At 39.4% G+C, this 19393-nt stretch overlaps 1 protein-coding gene across 2 annotated transcripts in view; it reads right to left on the bottom strand.

Moving 5' to 3' along the window:
• The window catches only part of LOC105667781 (stAR-related lipid transfer protein 13), a 215328-nt gene that overhangs the window by 49368 nt on the left and 146567 nt on the right, over positions 1 to 19393 (bottom strand). For both annotated transcript variants that reach the window (XM_012359792.2, XM_012359791.2), the window contains one exon: positions 3022 to 3093. In XM_012359792.2, coding sequence (XP_012215215.1) covers positions 3022 to 3093 — 72 coding nt within the window. The remainder of the gene's footprint in view (positions 1 to 3021; positions 3094 to 19393) is intronic.

A 19393-nucleotide genomic window follows, 5' to 3' on the forward strand; every position in this document is an offset into this window, starting at 1 on the left:
CAATAAAAAATTAATATTGAATTTTCGATATTCCTGATTTTCGAGAAAAGTGACATAACTGATAACGCATTTCTCTCGAAATGATTAGAAAACTGAGACTCCTTGACAGTGCTTTGTGCAATCGTCACTATATAAGACGTGAAAATAAGAGAGATTTATCACGTGTTACTTTACGCGACGTACAAGCTAGACCCTGCGATACGTCGACATGTCGGCGGAAAATTTTATTTTCCACTTTATGCGCATGCAAGGCGCGCTACTTCAATTCCTCGCCGTTGCAAGAAAAATGCACGCGTATCTCGCTCGCTTACGCATTGATAGCGTGACCGAAGGCATCATAAATTTACAGTTATGATGGAGCTAAGCTTACTAAACTTGTAAATTACAGTCATGCGGAATACCGCGTTATTAACAAAACGAAAACTTCCGACTTAGTCGCATTCTAATAATAAATTATCGTTATGTTAAATTTGTATTCGTAATTTGTGTCTTCCGCCACATTGTCCAAATTCAGAAAGATAAATTGAATAAATTGTCACAGTTTCCTACTGCATTGCATTACTAGTTATTCGTAGTGAAAGGATCATTAAAAGTTTATGTACATTAGTGATGCTACGAATAAATTTGATGTACACGGAATAATAATTATCTCTTCGAACTCGTCAATTAAATTCACGTTAATAAATGACTACGTGTGCAATGAACCTCATAAATTTTCAAAATATAAAATTTTATACGAACTTAATGTGGTAATAATTTTATTGAACAGCAATTGGAAATCAAGATAGTATAACATGAGAGGTAATCTAATTTCTATCAAGCTTGATTAATGCCGTGAGCTGTCATAGAAATCAGTTAGTAGAAAAAGATTAAAAAAAAATATATAATTTTCTGGATCAAACGTAAATCTGGCATCAAGTTTCACCGGTGTGTGTCTCGCTGGTATTTTCACAGGTGCATATGACAGAATAGAAGCACGGGGTAAAACCAAGTTACGCAGTGCTGCCAAGAGAGCGTATCACGCGCGCGGAGGTATTGAAGCCGCGTGTACATAGGGAAAGGACTAATACCTCGTGTTCAGCAGTCATTAACGTCCTTGGCGCGGCGAGTAATTCCACGTCTTTCTTCAATTTCAAGAGCTAACGCGGGAATAATATTCACCCGGACGCCGCGCGGACCGGGTGATTAATGGTTCGCGTAATTTTTCACTTCGCCTAGCCGCACTGATTTACATCTACGCGGATCTTGCCTCCTGACTAGACGTCACAATGTAAGACGAGATTTATGTCACCGGGTTATCTCCGCTGGAATGAAATCATTAAATCCCTGAGACATATTTTATTCCACGCTATATACGCAATAGTCTAATAAATGAAATTTTTTTTTATAATTCAAGGTCGTCATACATTTTTTACGCAGTTCTCGCTGCGCGATTAATTACAGCGTGCAGAGGGAAGCGAGTCGTTCATTTTCAAATCATTTGGAAAACACGAAAAGGAGAAGTGTCACGTTTCTAGTTCTCAAAAATATTTGAACATCAAGTTTTCTCAAATGTTTCGAAATGTCCGGGTGGTCCATGTGTTCAGACGATGCGCACAATGTTTCATTTTGTCATGTATATCCGAGAAATCATTGCTTCTGTCAAAGTAACAGAAGAAAGGTCGGAAAGTTGATCCGAGTGGCGGTTGTTAAAAATCGAACCCGAGTCGCCGGTCTAAGACGTTAAATCCTTTTGCGAACCCTCGCCTGGCAGCTAGCGTGAAACAATGGTGCGCTAATGGCGCGGTAAGAAGGCATCGGCCGCGCAAAATGCGGCGGCAACAATGCGCCGGTACCGCAATAACGAACGCATTGTTGGTAGGCGCCGCGACAAAGGGCCGGCATTATGAGACGTATTAACATGTCCAGGCGCATCAAGCTTGCCCTCTTAATAATTTACTCTCTCGACTTACGCGCGCGCGACGACCCGATGCCGCCGCGTCTCTGCCCACGTGTCGCTCGTTACCGCGCCTCCTTCTGCCGCGTCTCCGGCGCTACGCCGCCGCCGCCGCCGCCGCCGCCGATGCGTCCCGGAGGAGCCGCGCATTATCTCGCCATGCGCAAATAACTATTCCGCAACTATTTTTGAACCCAATTGCGTCAAGGGGTTTAGACGAAGCAAACTTGGCTTAGCGCGATTCAGAGATTGCAGGTCTATCCGCGATAAGACTCGCTCATTTGATTTGCAGCAGTCTTACTTGATACCCGGATCTCTCGTTATCTCGCTGCGTTATCTCGTTTGCGAATGATTTCTAGAATTAGTCTTTTATCGCACACCGTTTCATTCATTTTTCAATGCCATTGCCGTGAAGGTTAGAATGAGCGCCACTGTCCACGGTCTATCGACCTTGTATTCTTCTTACGACTCTCTAATTTCCCTGCTACAATCATTTCTTCTCGAAGAGGGTCTTGAAATGTGACGCCGCCTTTTCCCGACTCCTTTTCAAGAACACGCCGAGCTATGTGTATCCCGACGCGCGCGAGCGCCCCGAGACAAAGTGAAACGCCCAAAATGCCGCAAAACACGTGGTACCGAGTTGACACGTGAAAAATGTGAAATTTAAGGAAATTAGATCGATAATGTTTTCACGTAATCAAGATGGCGTTCGCCGGGATTTATGTACAGTGACGTTGTTGTGACCATAGTTTTCCAAGGAGTTAACCCAGATATTTTTCAAGAGTTTAGGATCCAGTTTATCTCTCTCGAGTGAATTAGTGACTCTCCGAGAATAACAAAAGGTCATCTTTCTCCTCCGCCCCATCCCACTTAGATTCCCATTATCTATCTACAGAACGTCCGAGTCCTGGGGCGGTCCAAATGATTTAGATTTCATTAAAAATTGTTTTCTTTCAGTCCGTGTAGCAATTAACTATTTAGTGTACCAATCTTAAAGTAACTTAAATGGATATTTATTGAATCGAGATCGGACAGACAGTAATCGTTCATTATTTTTCCGGTGTTTATCGAAAAAGACCACTCACCTTCGTACATTTGCGCGTACTGCGGAAACCCGGCAGCTCTCAGCCATTTGCAAGCTTCCTGCGCCTCGATTTCTGAAACATTACAAGAACTGTCAATTAGTGCTAATTAAAAGATTACAAACTAACGCTATTACAAATTAGCACTCAAGATGATATTTAGAAGATAAGTATATTTTTTATCTAATTAGAATCAAGAAACTTGTTAACACGTACTCGGGTTATTTACACAAATTAAGGTAATATTCGCGAGATTGGGCAAAAAGAGAGAAAACGCGCGGAAAGTGTGTGAGATTAATCGCAAAAAAATCGATAGCGCGATAAGAGGCATCTCGGAAAGCCGGCCGTCCCGCTGAGACGAGGAGGACGGGAATCGAGTGCCGGGCGATCGTGTATCCGCAGGGCGATAAAACGTGGGTAGCCATCAGTATCGATATCGCCGCGGCGGATTTATCGATTTCCTTAGCAGCGGGTAGTCCTCGCGAATGCGCGGCCAACGTCTTTATTTTCCGCCCGCGAGTATCTCACCCGCGGCGCGCGTCGGTAGTTGAATCGATGCACCTTTTAGTTCGCTCTTCGATTAATCTACGACTCCTAGAGCACTATTAGTCGCGCTAACAGTGCACAGCAGTCGCGTAATATCACAGGCGTCGAATTTATTGTGCGTTTCCAATGTAGCCATCCTCCGTTTCTTTTATAATTAATGAATTTGATCTCTTGAATCATTTAATAATGAAAATCTACAAATATCGGAATTTTACTTGTTCCGATATTTGAAAAGATCAAAGTTCAGACATTAAATGTTAAAAAGTTTTCAAGTTCTAAATTAAACCATTGAATATTTCAAATATGTATACTTGTTGAGATTGTTTGTCCAAAGCAGATTGGAAATTTTGATCTTTATGAAATTGCTCATTCCATAGATACATTTTGAAGTCAAATGCAATGCGACGACGACATTGTAATGCTCATTTAAAGGAGGGGAAAAAAAAAAAAAAAATGAAACTAAGCTACGGGAAGTCACGCGAGGTCGACGACACGAATTTACGTAAGTAGCTATGCGTTCATGTATGTATTCATGTACGTATTCACGTATGCCACTTATAGACATGCAAATGAACCGTCTCGCTCCTAAGTGCTCACCAATTGCCTTCAGATCTCAAATCACATGAAAAGGATGCTTAGAATGCTCGCCTTTCTCTCGATCGCGCCTCGCGAGCATCTAATAACATTAAATTTACCGATGGCGAAAGAAACATTTCGATTTTGGATTAAGAGATTGTCGATATGAGTGTGTAAGAGACGCGAGTAATAATTCTAAAGAAATCGTAAAGGTGATGTTTGTGTCTTTACAAAGTACATATTTTAACGCGCAGAAAGGGCATTCGTGACGAGAATAAGTGGGTGTTTACACGGCGCTCGTATAGGGAAAAAAATAGTAAACAAGAAGCGTGGCAGAAATGTAATCCAAAGGGCAAATAAAAATTCGCGAGGAGGATGCGAATGAACACAGAGAACAAGGCGATGAGGAAGCGGATGAGGAAGAGAAGTTCGCCTTCACCGCTGCGGAGATCGTTACGGCAACTAACGCAGCCGTTCTGTGAACGCGTGGGCGAATTATAATGAGATAAAGTATCTCTATAAACGTTAAAAATATCCCTTCCGCGCACACGCGAGTAATAATGCGCAGAATCGACGCCGGTCGCGAGAACGAATAGCATGCGCGATGCCCGATGAATACTTCATATTTTAATATGAATAAAAATTAAAAAGTTGTAATATAAAGTTAAAATTAAAAAGAATTTAATGTGAAATGTGTTAATGTTTATTTTACAGCCGTATTATAGTTTCAATAAGTTCCATTTCTCACGCTGTATAAATATAATAAAGTACGTGGGTTATTTAAGAAGTTCTCAGAATGAAAGAGATAAATGGCATTAATATAAATTTTCGAGAATCGCCGATTGAAGAAATAAAGAAGGGAAAAAAGCAGTTGATGGCCTTGATATTTTGCAGCCCTTGATAAACGAACATGAATATAATAGCTTTGAAGCATCGTTATATGCATTGGATGTTAAGAGAGATCGTATTAAAAAATGAAAATAATTGTAAAAAGATATCAGTCGTTTTTTATTTCATTTTGAGAACTTTTCAAATAATTCGTGTATATGCTACGTCAATTCTCATATTTCTATCATCAGAAATAATGAACCGGATGTGCATATCCACATCATTGAAACGTTAACTTATCAAAGTTATATCATTTTCAGTGAGTTGGTTAAAATAACAGAGTTTAGAATTACGGAGAGAACCGCAAGTTAGATTGGGTTATTATATCGAACTAATTAACAGGGTAATTGCGAAGTTTCCGCGAATTCGAGTGGGTCTTCGTGCAGAAGTCGGTTAACTACGCAACAGTAGCAATCCAAGTTGTGTATAGCTTACTTGAGAGAGAAAAAGAGAGAGAGAGAGAGAGAGAGAACGAGCGGAGAGCTTTTATCTCGCGCGAAGTGACACACCTACGTACCGCTTTTATGCAGAACGTAGCTAAGAGTTAAAAGCAGCGACCTACCGCAAAGCCGTATTATTCCGTAGTAGATTTCCGTCGCGAGTCTCGCGAAGGTACAAGAAGAATGAGTAAGGAAAGTTGCATGCCGCAAGTTATTAACATCGCATAAAGGATAAAAGGTGCGAAGACTCAACCTTGTAAAGCTTCTCTCTCTCTCATCATATCTTAGTCACAGTTTAAATATTTACTTTACATCATTTTGTTCGCGCGATCAAGTGCCATCTTTGTGCACGTCTCAATTCTCTTTTCTCACGTGTAAAAATAAATTTTTATCGATCGTTCGACGATATCCGTTTCCTCGGCGTCAAGAAAAATGCGTCAAAAAGCGTGGATACAGAAACGCCGTTGTCGCGACACATGCAAATACGGAAATCCAGACTCGATCGGCGTTAATCTTATTACAATCGGTAGTTTTATTCCCTCGCAGTTCGTGCGTCCTTGATCCCCGCGGGATGAACATTAATTAAATGGCGGTTCAGCAGTTTGTTCGACAGCCGTGGCTTGTTATCGCATGCAAAGCCCATTTTTCCGAATTAAAAGTATCCTCACGCATCGTTGATTAATACGGGACGGTACACGTCAGAATGCCATCGTTCGAATTTCAAAGTATCGACGCGATATCTACTTTTTTAACTTCCATTCTGTTGGATCCCAGTTTGCGCGCTTGTTGAATGGATTAAGCATACAGCATAAATGCGAGATTCCAATTAAATTTAATCCTCCTCGATCTGATATTATTGCATCTAAATGCAATTTTGTTTCCAATGCACGTCATGGAATCTTCGAATCTTTTGCATTGAAGCTTTGCTTCAATAAAGATAAGTTTCACGAATGTATGAAAATAAAAAAGATATATTAAGGCAAATAATTAAAGCATAAAATATAACAGAGTATGTGACACAACAATAAAATAGTCAAATATAGAATAATATAAAAGTGCTATAACGCGCACAGTATTTAGAATTTTTAATATAAAAAATCTGGCTGCTTTAATATTAAAGTATTTGAATTTTATAAACACTGGAATCTTTTCAATATCGGTTGAAAGTTTCCGATTCAAGTTATCAGCTCTATCTCCGCGCGTTCGGCAGCTGTGCTAAAATTTGAAACAAAATTTATACATCGTATTTGACGTCAATATCAAAGTGGGTCAAGCATTAGAAGAAGTCTGAAGTGAAGTAGGGAGCGCAAAAAGCGCCCGGAACTTTATGCGACAGATTGAAGTAGAAGGACAAGGCAATTTCACGAAAGCACGTGTATCGCGTCCCACAATCTAAAATGTGGGATTGTCCATGAATTCAGATTAAATGTATAAGCACCGAAAATATATTTTTTTTTCTATCTGCTGTTACAATTTTCGGATAGACATCGTCAATCGCGTGTTTTCGTCTGAAAGCCCACGACGGAGGTACATATATTCTGAAGTAGCAGAACTACCTCCGTTATTCTTCAACGATTACAACCCCGTGGAGATTTTTGGGGCAACAATGGCAAATATTTCTTTTTCACTGCGCGAGGAAAACACGAACGCGAAGCTAAGTTTTAAATGAAATATTAAATAAAACAAGAAGAAATATTCGCAACTTATTCCCAAGTTTATTTCTGATGGCAAGGAAAGTATGCTATCATTAAATAAAACTTTACTTTTCTCATTGTCAGCAGCAGAGAATAAAAGTGAAAATTTTAATGAAGTGCCAGAGAAAAGTGTTAATACATCACGCGAAATATCCTTTCCCGTGAAAATTTAATATAAAAAAAAGAATGACAAAAATGAATTCAATTTATTTTTGTTCAATAACTAAACAAATATGAAAACAATAAATTATTTTTTCAAATGTCATAGTTTTCGTGGCATAATTCTGACATGCGTTACGTGCCATGTGCACTCTTGAAGATGTATATTCCACTCTAATAATTTATTATGACGAATCGAATTCTTGAGATAGTTTATTGATTGTACCGGTAACATCGTCGTATATCCATCGCCAGTCGAGCACGATAAATCGCGACATACCATTGGAGTGGGTCATGGTCCAGCGGATATGTTATTGTTTTCGCATATCGCATCTATCGCATATCTTTGGCGGACCGGCGCCAAAGATAATTTCTCCGCACGGTGGGCGGACACATGTAGACAAGCGCCACGCGAATCGTGAAACTATGCCTCGGGCAAGCTTTATTTCTAATAGTACGCAAGCGTCGAAAACGCGGATGAATCACACGGTATAATAATCGCGTGCCGGAATTTCATGCCTTCGTAAGCGAGTCCGAGAAACTTTACGTCGGACATCAATCATATTTGAATTAAGTACATAATAATGTAACCATAAGTAAACGAAATGGTAGATTATAACACAATCACAGTGGAAAAATTCAAGTTACTGCAATTATCCTACTTTTATTATCATTTTACGTTATGCATAAAGCGATAATAAAAGTAGGATAATTATATTGTATCATGTTGCGTTTATTGCTACCTTGTTGATAAACTTCCTCGTTTGAGATATGCATTTACGTGTCATTTCTAATAAGCACAAATTGTTCGTATAATATATGAACGCTCTCGGCACAACTATTTCTTAATTATATATTGTGCAAATCAATATTGCACTTCCCGATTCGTGCTCGTCGAAATTGCGATAACATTAGCCGAGGATTTTAACAGTTTTCTACACAAGTGGCACCACTCCTATATTACGTAATGATATATCCGCGCCGGCCGCTGAAAGATCTCTTGCAATTCGTCCCCGTTACTCGACAACTCAACCTTTGTTCAGTGATATACGGCAACGTTGTGCTCCGTTTATGACCTTCCATTGCATAAACATTTGTCTAATGAGTCTACGCGCGTTAACGATCATAAAAGCAATTCAGATTTTTGCGTTTCTCTCAACAACATTCAGCCGCTCGGTTAGAAAAGTGTTAATCCGCGCAGAAATACTGTGGGAGCATTCAACTCTGAATGCAGATACGAGCCTCTAGATATAATATTTATTCACCAATATTTTCTCAATTTAAATAAAGTTACACAAGCAAGGATAAAAATAAAAATTACATTTTAAAAATTCCGCAACTTAATTAAAGTCCGATAATATTATTATTTTAACAATCTTGTTTCAATGAATGTATAGCAAATATTTATAAATTTATTATATTACGCGTCTATTATGTTACGTACCTAATCAATTATTACCACGTCATCGCCCGTATCGTATATATTACGTAACTCGTAAACATCGTCAGTGCTTTGTAACTGATGTGGACGTCATTGCACGAATAAAAAAAGAAAACTCTTGCGCGCGTACCGGTGACGCGGAGGATATTTTTTTTCCGCGTTAAAGAAGCGGTAAAGATGTCGTGCGACTTCGAAGTGCGTCGTAGTTCAACAAATGCGGATCAGCGGGGTGTAAAACACGAAAGCCTCATGCTGTGACGGCACAGCGCGTTGTCACATTGACAGAGAGAAGGGTCGACAAAGAGAAGTCCTTCGCTACGATTTGGGACTCATAGAACCGGTTAGTCGCTTTGCATAGGATCCACCTCCTTCGTGATTTGCAAAATCTGCCTGCTGAAACTTTTTCTAAGAAGAAAGACTTGGCTCGATAATAATCGAGTTATGCTCAGTCATTTAAAGACCACTAATGAGGAGGAAGCGAGAACTACTTGAAAAAAATAAAATAAAATATCAATATCATATTCACTTTTCTTTCTCACCGCAATAATAATTAAAATATAATATTCTTAAATAAAACAGTGCTTCTAAAGAGTTCTTATTATTATTTATTAATACTAATAAGATTATATTTACTCTAGCTTTGATATTTTTACCCGCATCAACGATTGCTTGCATAGAAAACTAACGAGACTAAACCTTTCCGACTTGTATTTCGATACAATTTGAAAACTTTTGTATTTCTTGACATTTTATCAACCAGAGCATCCCGCTGGTGCTCACGAAGCCCACGATCGCATTTCAAAAGCCTTAACCAGTGTGCCTCGCGGTCAAACTTCGTATTTCGTTTAGTTGCGAAGATAAATCTACACGAGCGAGCGAGGGCGCGGGAAGACGAAAGTAGCCCGGGCCACAAAGGGAGAAAGAGAAAAAGTCGTGCCACGCCTTTGTCCCGTGACGTCCACAGATCTCCTCTCCGGGAAAAGACGATAGAAATAGAATAAAATGGTCAAACTTCTGCGAGACCCTTCCGTAAAAGTCGTTTCTGCTCTATAGAATAATATTTGACCTACGCGGTCGCATTCCCAAGACTCCTTTATTAATTAAAAGCGGCCACTTTCTTAGGACCTTCCGTCCATTTTTTTCATTAACAACGTAAGGCAACGATACGATCATTACGTCTCGCGACCGCACCTTCCGGCCGTAAGTCCCTGAAGAGCGATCGACTGGTCCAGCCACGGCCGCTAACTACCGTGTGCGAACCGTATCATTTGCAGGGCCAGAATGATGCGTTCTCTCTCGCGAACAGCGAAATACATTATCGGAGTGCGTGGGAGTGGTGAGTGATAATTTACGTTGCACGAGATGAATTAATAGGTATTGTACGAAAATGCCGTGTGTGCGTCGAGGCGCTTCCCGATTTCGTTTAACCTTTCGCCTTCCACTTTGTCCTTCCTTCTTTTATTTCCCCTCTCGTGAAAAAGGATCGCGCGAAAATCACAAAGACTGACGAGCTCAAGTTACCCTTACTTTTTTACTTTCTCGGAAAAGCTTTTTAAAGAGTTTCACATTTCCGGTAATTAAAATTTAAAGGAGAAGAAATGTCCGAAAAACGACCTCCAAGCTTCTAGTTGAAAAATTACTAAAAGCAGTGATCATATAACCATAAACAGTATTACAGTAATTGAGAATCTCTGGGTCTAACTAATGTCATTCATTAATAATTATACATACGTGTACGTTGTATATGTATGTGCATTTTGTATCTTATTTGCCTTTTTGCAAATAAAAATCGGAAAACAAATATCATCGAGATACATGCTTCGAAAATAATTGTAAACCGCGTCGTTATTCCCACGAAAACAATTTCGCCATCCGAGACATAACATCGGGAACGGAAAGGTTGCGGATTTATAGATTTCTCTATTCCGGGATCACAGATTGTTTATAAGATCCCTCGATAAAATTTCCGCCGCGATCCTTTGCGTGACCGCTGCTGCAGTCGGATTAACTGTCACGCGCGTGTCTGCATCTGCACGGAGGGATCGAATCCGAGGAGAGAAGGCGTGATCACGCGAGGATGGAGCAGAGGAAGGGTAGAGAGCGAGAAGGACAGAGAATGTGGCAGCAGTCATTAACTGGTAATAGCTCGGGACACGGGTCGGCCTAACCTACCTCAACCTAAACCGGTAGAGAACAAACCCGTAGGTGGTGAACGTGGCTGTCGAGATTATTTCGTTTTAACGAGATATCCGCGCGAAGTGTATTTACACAGGCGATCTGTCATGCGCCTGTTGTCAATGGTTCGTTATCGCGCGCATTTTCCAGAATTCGAATAGTAAGTTTGACTAATTAGGCCGACCTTATCTACCTGCTCTACCTACTCGAACAAATTAAACTGTCATGTTCAATAATACGCGCAAAATGTAAAAATATTATAACGTTACATACTGACATTTGTTATTGTGGAATTTAAAAAATTTTGTTCCGTACTAAATCAAAACTTTCTTTCGGTGCAAAAAAAAAATTTAATGCACTCGATCGTGCATGCGATAACTTTTCATTAATATTTATAATTATCGCGACGATAACGCTTCGCATTTTTTCGCACACGTATTTATTTAAATTATGAGTTTATAAGATGTTGACATAAAATGCCGGAGAAAGCCTGGAATTTTATTATTCGTAAAATACATTTAGAATGTCGAAAGAATTTACTTTACACGTTATTACGAAAATTGTGAGTGTGAATAATTCAAAGATATGTACAGAGCGTTGCATAATGTATCTTTTTTTATGTAGTAGCTCTTGAACTCTGGTATTTTAAACGCGTTATTGCCCGTTGTAGAGAAGCTCCTCGGTTTAACGATCTCTTCAGCAAGCTTTATTGCAAGCTTGCAACGGTATGTTGGAAATAAGCGCGGTGATCGTTATCACGGTACGTTCATTAATTAATTCACGCAATAAATTTCAAATCGGTATAATACCGTTTATTTTACTTGGCAACTGAAAAAAGGATTGAAAATGGTAATAAATTATCGTCAGAGTCCTAAGGATTCGACCAATGAGGCGTATTTGTAATTGAAGAGCTTTTGAAACAGTTTAACTTAACAGTTAAGTTAGTTTTCACTTGTTTAAAGTGCTTCTGGCTTGCTGCATCCTTGATTAAAGCTCGTAGGAAATCGTGTTATTGTGTGAGAAAATATTGTAATTTATACTTTGAAATGGTTAAATTATTTTTAAATGTCTGTATTCAGAAAAAAATAGTTAAATCAAAGATTAAAATAATAAGGATCCGAAGACATTCGGATACATTGTTCCGATTTAATTATATTGATTTAAAATTATACTTGCCAAATGTAGAGATTACAAACGCGATTAATACCGATTTCAATGGAAAAAATTAAATGTTAAAAATTTATAGTAATTAATTATTCATGGTTACTTCTTCGTTTCTCACATATTCTTTCAAAAATGTAGTGGAAGATGCATGCCGTATCGCGCTTCTTAGTTGCACTCGCGATAAAAGCATAGCCAGAGCTTTGATGGAAGATAGAATAAGTGACTCCAGTATAACAGTAAAATGTCAAGCATATCAGAGAATTTCTAACTGCTAGCCGATACTGATTCGAGTTGTCCCCAGATCGGCAAAAGCTACGATTTATTGTTCGAGAGTATCACATCACGCGTTTTCTATTGCCCGAAGCAGTTTAATTGAAGATCGATTGTAAAATATTGCCGCAATCATCAATTGCTAATCGCCACAGCCGATAAAGCCAATTTATACTTTACGTACTGGCACGCTGCTACGATTTTCCAATTTGATGCAAATAATAGTTTTTTAATATTATGCTTCGCAAATCTTTGTAATCCAGTCTCAAAGTGGAGTTTGATGAAGGCAAAATTTATTTAGAATGGAACAAAGAATATCATATTACTATTCATCCCTAAACTTATTTCGCGAAATCCTATAATCACAAATTCGATAGCTCATACAATTCAAAAGTCATTAGTATCCCGATGTTTTTCATTTTGGACAAATCTATTCACGAGGGACACCCCTATATGTTTCATATATGTTATTCTGCTTTAGGGTTAAATATCGCAACCCGAAATACGATAGTTCTGAATGTCTGATTTATTCGAATCGAAAGCCCGCCATTAATATAACGTAGAGCGCTGCTCGTATCGTTCCTTACGCCTAGCTGCACGTGTACACACAGATGCAAAAGCACACATAGGCGCGCGTGTTACACGCCGGTGCATATCTCATTTGAATATGCGTACACGCAACTCGGTCCGCCGCGCGATACACGCCGAGTATGTTTGCTAATGAACTGTATTATTTGCGATATATATATATATATATATATAGCTGCGGATTTGCATTAACACGGCTTTTATTGCAATTAATTAAATCGGCTTTTAGGCGTGTGCGCGCGCGCGCTATTAAACCCGACTCCTTTCTCCCCCGCGACATCCAATGCTTGGATCGCGATCGAGACATCGCCGCAGCAACGTTGACAAATGCGGGTGGCTCGATGTTTAAAGATCGCAAATGATTTTTATCTACGCCTCGGCGAGATGTTATGTGAATATTATTCAAGCGTGTTTGAAGCGTGCTCTTGCTCGGATCTTTCGGGACGACTCGAATTTCACGTTCCCGGAACGCAGTCTGTAAATTGTACCTATCTAGCACCTTCCGCTAGAATTACAAACCTGATTCGTTTAATTATGACTAAGTAAATTCTAGTAGAGATTTTCTGTCGCTTATATCATTCTTATCTGATAGCACTGCGCGTCTTAGATTTGTTGTCCTCTTTTAGGGGGGGCATATTGAAAGATAAACTAAAAGATACAAGGTTAATAGTGTTTGCGTTATAAAAAATTAAAAACTCCTTTGTACATTTAAGCTTTAGTATTTAACTGCTGCCGGGATATTTAATATTATTAATAATAAACAACAAAAAATAATTTCGGATTTTGTCACGATTGTTTATTCCCATCAACGCGTCGTCGAGATTTTTCTCTGTACTTTATTAAGTACAAATCGACTGTCGATGAGGCGCTAATGACTCACACGCGTAACCGGTGTGAAAAAAACGTGCCGCACGAGCATGTCGCGCGTGCGTATGTGTGAGAGTGCAGGGTTGATTTACGAGAAGCCAGTCCGATAATTAGAGGCTAACGGTGCTTGTCGCCGGCGGACCTCTTTTTCGCTATCGAACGTGTCACGGCGATCGCGGCGCCCCTTGACGCGAGAACAGCACATCGACACCGCGGTATAAATCGGTGTAAATCGCGAACGACAGGCGCGCAGAGGTGTATTTACGCCGATATATACAAGCAGTGATTTACAGCGACAAAAGAATCAGTTTCGTAAACAACCAAATTGTATAAATTTTTTACCTCGATTTCGAGCAAAGCGAAGAATGAAAGAGAATCGATCTTACTTTGAAAAAAATAATTAAATTACGCAATTTAGTTTTCTCTCTAATTATTTAATTTCTCCCGAGAGATATGATAGGAGGCAAGTTGAAATATACAAATCGCAGCAACGTTGTAAATCCTTCTACGCAGGCAGTACATATTGCACTTCCGGCAAATCGTATCGTTTGCAAGCTTACCGCGAATTTGTCGATCGTAGTTCGACGCGACGTCGCGTTTTCCCGCTGACAATGATTAATTCCTCGCCGATCTTCCAGCGCGATACGGCGCGACCGGGCGACTCCGTTACTCGGCCGCGAGGCAAGGGAGCGTGAAATCGCTCTCGGTTGCCGAACTCGCGTCAAACTTAATCGATCATCAAGAAGCGTTGTGTTATGCGCGGCGACCGGCATGCACTACCGAGAGAAAGTCTCGAATACTAACAGCGACGAAATTCCTCTCTTGCCGGCTTTAGAATTGAAGAAAAAAAAGGAGCGTGCGGTCTCGGGTCACTTCACCGATTCAGGTTCGTGCGTTGGATTGCGGAAATACGCAAATAAAAACTCGTAAATCCATCATTGACGTGTTAACACTTGGCTGAAATTACCCGTTCACGGATAAAATCGTATTTTACCCTTGGTTAAGTTTTTAGGGCCGTAGTGATTTACGATCGTGTATAATGATATTTCAACTCTCATCGTTGGGTACAAGAGCAATACACAAGGCGAATACTAGCTTATTTTTTAGCGGAACCGCCTTGCGGAGTCAGTCAATATAAAACAAATAAATAAAATATATCTGTACTAAACGTCACTGACATGTACCATTTACATTTTTCCATTTTTTTTTTCAATTATATACTGCAGCAAAAGGCTTAGCGCGCAGAAAAAGATATTTATTGCTAAAAATTAAGAAATCTTTTTAAGAAACCTTTTCCTAAAAAGTAGATTTCAAAATAATAAAAAAAACGACATTCTTCTCTAGTTGTAAGCTATCTATTTTTAAGACATCGCACATTCGTACGTAAAAAAATGTCAGTCATAATAGCTGTAATAAAAGGATTCACACGAGAGACAGATTGGTACTCACATGATGTGAAAATAGGTACAATATTCTCGGGTTAACCACCGCATTTCAAACAGCGAATTATCTTGAAGAAACTTCCGAGTATTTCTCGAGCGAGCTCGAACGCGACTGGTCCCCCCACAGCGAAGGGTTAAGAATTTCTCTCGAAAATTGTGTCGCCCCGCGTGGCAAGGGGTTAAATCGTTTGCAAAACCGGTTCGCGCAACAATAATAATTAGCTTACGCGGAGCCGCGCATAATCACCGTCTTTACGCCCATAATAATACTTTCGCCGCGTATCCGCGAAGTCCTAATTATTATCGCGACGACCGAAACTCTCCCGACCAACGGCCGAACTGTAATTTGCTTCACGGATTGTATTATGCATTACGTACATGTAACACGGCTCTTTTTTTCGCGGGTCAAAAGAGAAAGAGCACTTAGAATTGTCCTGGCGAGCGATAAGGCGAGTATCCTCGGATAATGGAGTTTCTCCGGAACGATGTTGCGAGATAATGATACAGGGAAACTCAGCCAGCGCATCCGACAAGATGCATTTATCCGCGGCTATTGAATACCTACGCGAAAAAGTTACGTAAGCGCGAGAGGAGCAGCATGAGAATTGTTCGGGCCTCGTCGATGACGGAACGATTAGCACGTATTATCGATATGCACGGTGATCCACAATCCTTCTGTCATTAACTCTTCAAATATCGAGGTGTGTAATTTAATAGAGAGAACCAAAACCGGAGAAAATGATTATTATTATTATACACTTAACGTGAATATAGATAATTGCAACGAACACTAAATAAACATTAAATTTTTCAGCGGGGAAATTTTGCTTCTACGATTCATCCAATTAGTCTTCTGATATTTGATATATAATGAACAAAAATTATCATAAGCTTTGTGAATTTGAAACGGAAGCTTTTATTAAATATTTGTTATTCTCTTTAGAATTGTGAACCCATAAATTTGGCGCGGGCTATCGACTGTCTTCAAGTTGCAAGGAGTATGTTATTTCGCGATGTATCTGTGTACGCGGACTCCGTGTTCGTGTGCGAGCGTATGCTTTATGAATACCGTGGGAAGAGAAACATAATAACGAAGAATGGCTGCCAGGTATACAGGCTCACGTGCCGCCACCCTTCCACGCTTGTGTTCCGCTCGTTTTGGGCTGGTCGCCCAAAGAAATTCGTAGAGTCCTCTCGTTTCTTCCTTCTACCTTCCATCGTCCCACCCCTCGTTCCCACCCTTCGTTCCTTATTGCTTATACATCGCGGACTTACACGGTTTTCGTGACTCGACTCTGAAATAATCCACTCGCGCCGCGCGGCTCCGAAAGATCTTCGGGGGTGGTCCAGCCGGTTACGTTACGAATTTATGAATAAAAAACAGCGTCTCAACCTCGACAGAATTCGTATAAAGTATCGGCGGAGACATGACTAATTCTTATCTCGCTGTTCAATCTTTTCTTGAAAAATTAAACGTCTGAAAAAACTAATTTACCTTGAGCGCTATTCGACTACGTTAAATGTTGATTAATGTATAGTGATTAGTATTAAAATAAATAGTAATATCAATTAATATTTAACCAATAATGTCAATTGCTCCTGTCGTTTATTTTAAAACATCGCGAAAGCGTGTGCACACATTAAAGCTGTGATTATTTCGTATTACATTTCGCAATTTAAATTTTGCTCTCAGCAAATCTGCGCACAGATTTCTGCGGCTAACAAACAACTGGGCGATTTAATATAATTATCAAGATCGACGGATTCGTCTATCGTGACTCTGGCAGGTACACTGCCGTTATAATAACGACTGCACCTAAGTGGCCGCGGGAGGGATCGCCAAATTGGCGCGCGTCCGATAATGGCGATGAGCACCCCGGAAACGCTCTCCGGATTTTACAGTCTAAATCCTTCGCGCCGGTAACTGCCGCCGAGAAAGTAATTCCTAGAATCGTTAGTTACGATTCAGAGCTCGTCGCCACGGCGAACTCCCGACGCTCTTATGTCTAACACTTCCGCCAGAATCGCTGTTCTGCAACTCTAAAAGTGGAGCACGCAAATCGTTTCTTTCTACATTCCTCGTCGAGTGCATTTCCCGGATTCCGTTGGATGAAAGATGAGTCAGGAAATGTTTACATTTGATCGCGAAGTCTATCGACACGAAACGATGAATTGTAGACTGTAAGTGCATAATAATGCGAATACCAACGTAATAGTTTTCGATGAAAAGATTTATATTCTATATAATAAATATATTTTATAATATCGTTTACAGTATAAAGAATTCTAGACAAAAAAATGTGATTATTCTACAATGTAATATTCAATAAAATTTAATAATATATTATAAAATAAAAATAGATGCGATAATTTGGCATTTGCAGTGTTTTGCACTTTTCGCTAAATCAATCTTATGGTACAATAATTATTATATAATCAATTCTTTCTGAGATTTAAACATAAATAAAATTTATTTGATAAATTACTTTTATTCAAAATTAAGGTTGTTCATTCTTCCTATTATTCCCACCTAATTTTTTATCGTAAACACTTTTTATCGTGTTATAAATTCTTGTTTAAAAGTTTGAAGTTTTTAATTGTATTGGTGACAGAAATAAATGAGACGTCTCCAAGTGCGAGAAAGTGATATTAAAAAGTCGGTCACTTTTGGAATGGAGACTCGCAAATAAGCCGTTAGGCGAGATTACACGGTGAACTCTCCGAAGCGTACCGACAAGCGTCGCCACGAATAATTATTCAGGACAATGGAGAAAGCTTTGGCAGCTGCCTATAATCGCAACATCTTGCGACAAACGCCTACACGTCGTCCTCCGACGATCTACGATGCGGAAATCGTCGGGTTCCTCGACCAACATTATTCTTCTTCTCTAATTCCTCACAGAGAGGATTTCATCATATATTGCTTAACTGCTTCATGTAAGCGTTTAAGTCAGCATAAACTCAATTCCGTGTTAAACCGACGTGCTAAACTAACCGAAAACTAATCTGGATAAGATAAGACTTTATCGCAAAAAAAGTAAAAAAAATTATTGCGAAAGTATTAAAGATATATATTTTATAAAAATTTCATAAATTAAAATTCAAAAGCAAACTTAATTCCAAGTTTAATTCAATAAAAAGTTTAATAAAATTAAAAATTTCATTTTCAATTTATTTCAATAGAAAAAATCTTTTTTCTTATAATTTGCCAAGTATGCTGACAGGCTTCTTTAAATGTGGATACGATGGCGTCAATTAAACTAATATTTAAAAAATTTATCTGACTATTGTATTTATTAATCTAATATGCTAATAATTTGTTCGATATCACGATAATTTAATTCATATTTAAATTTCGGGATCAAATTTTGAATCGGATAATCGTGAAATCAAATATTTATATTGCCATAAAATCATAAAATCAGGATTCGTGCTCTCGATTTAATTGATTTTGCAGACAAAAAGAAGTCGATCGATCCATTCCGTTTCCCAGATTGCGCAGACTGAATGACGCCGAGTGCCGCGGAATCGCCAATACGATCGCAACCGCGAGAAAGTCGCGCAGCTGCTTCTTGCGAGCGAACGGATCGAGAAAAGGGAAGGCGATCTTTGGCGAGGGGTTTGCGTATCGGAATTAATGCCCACGTGCAAATTGATACTTGGGCGCTCACGATCGTCCGAGCATCGTTAGAAAATTTATATCGGGCGGCGCGGGCGCGTCTGTCATTCGCCACCTACGAATTTGTAGAGAAAAGCAATACGCAACGGCCCACTTATTGCTAGCCAACAAGGCTAGCCTTGTTCCAAGGATTTTTCACGAATTTTTTATGAATTCTCAGATGGTGTTGTGTGTTAGAGCTTGAAAAATTTATGCTCTGTAATTTGATCGTTATAAATCATGTACAAACTTTCGAATATTCTCGTTCACGGAACACGTGTCGGTACTCTATATTTATAACTTGACGCAAAGACAAGCAATTGTATCGTTGACTGCCTTGAAGGTAGAAGAAAAATGTACGGGCACATATGCCTCTCTTTCTGCAAGTCACAGAATGACACTGGATATGTATTTTCATTTCGAACTATTTGTGTTGCGAAAGGCTACTTTATAATTATATCCTTAAA

The sequence above is a fragment of the Linepithema humile genome, chromosome 2 (genome assembly GCF_040581485.1).
Source record: "Linepithema humile isolate Giens D197 chromosome 2, Lhum_UNIL_v1.0, whole genome shotgun sequence".
Taxonomy (NCBI): Eukaryota; Metazoa; Arthropoda; class Insecta; order Hymenoptera; family Formicidae; genus Linepithema; species Linepithema humile.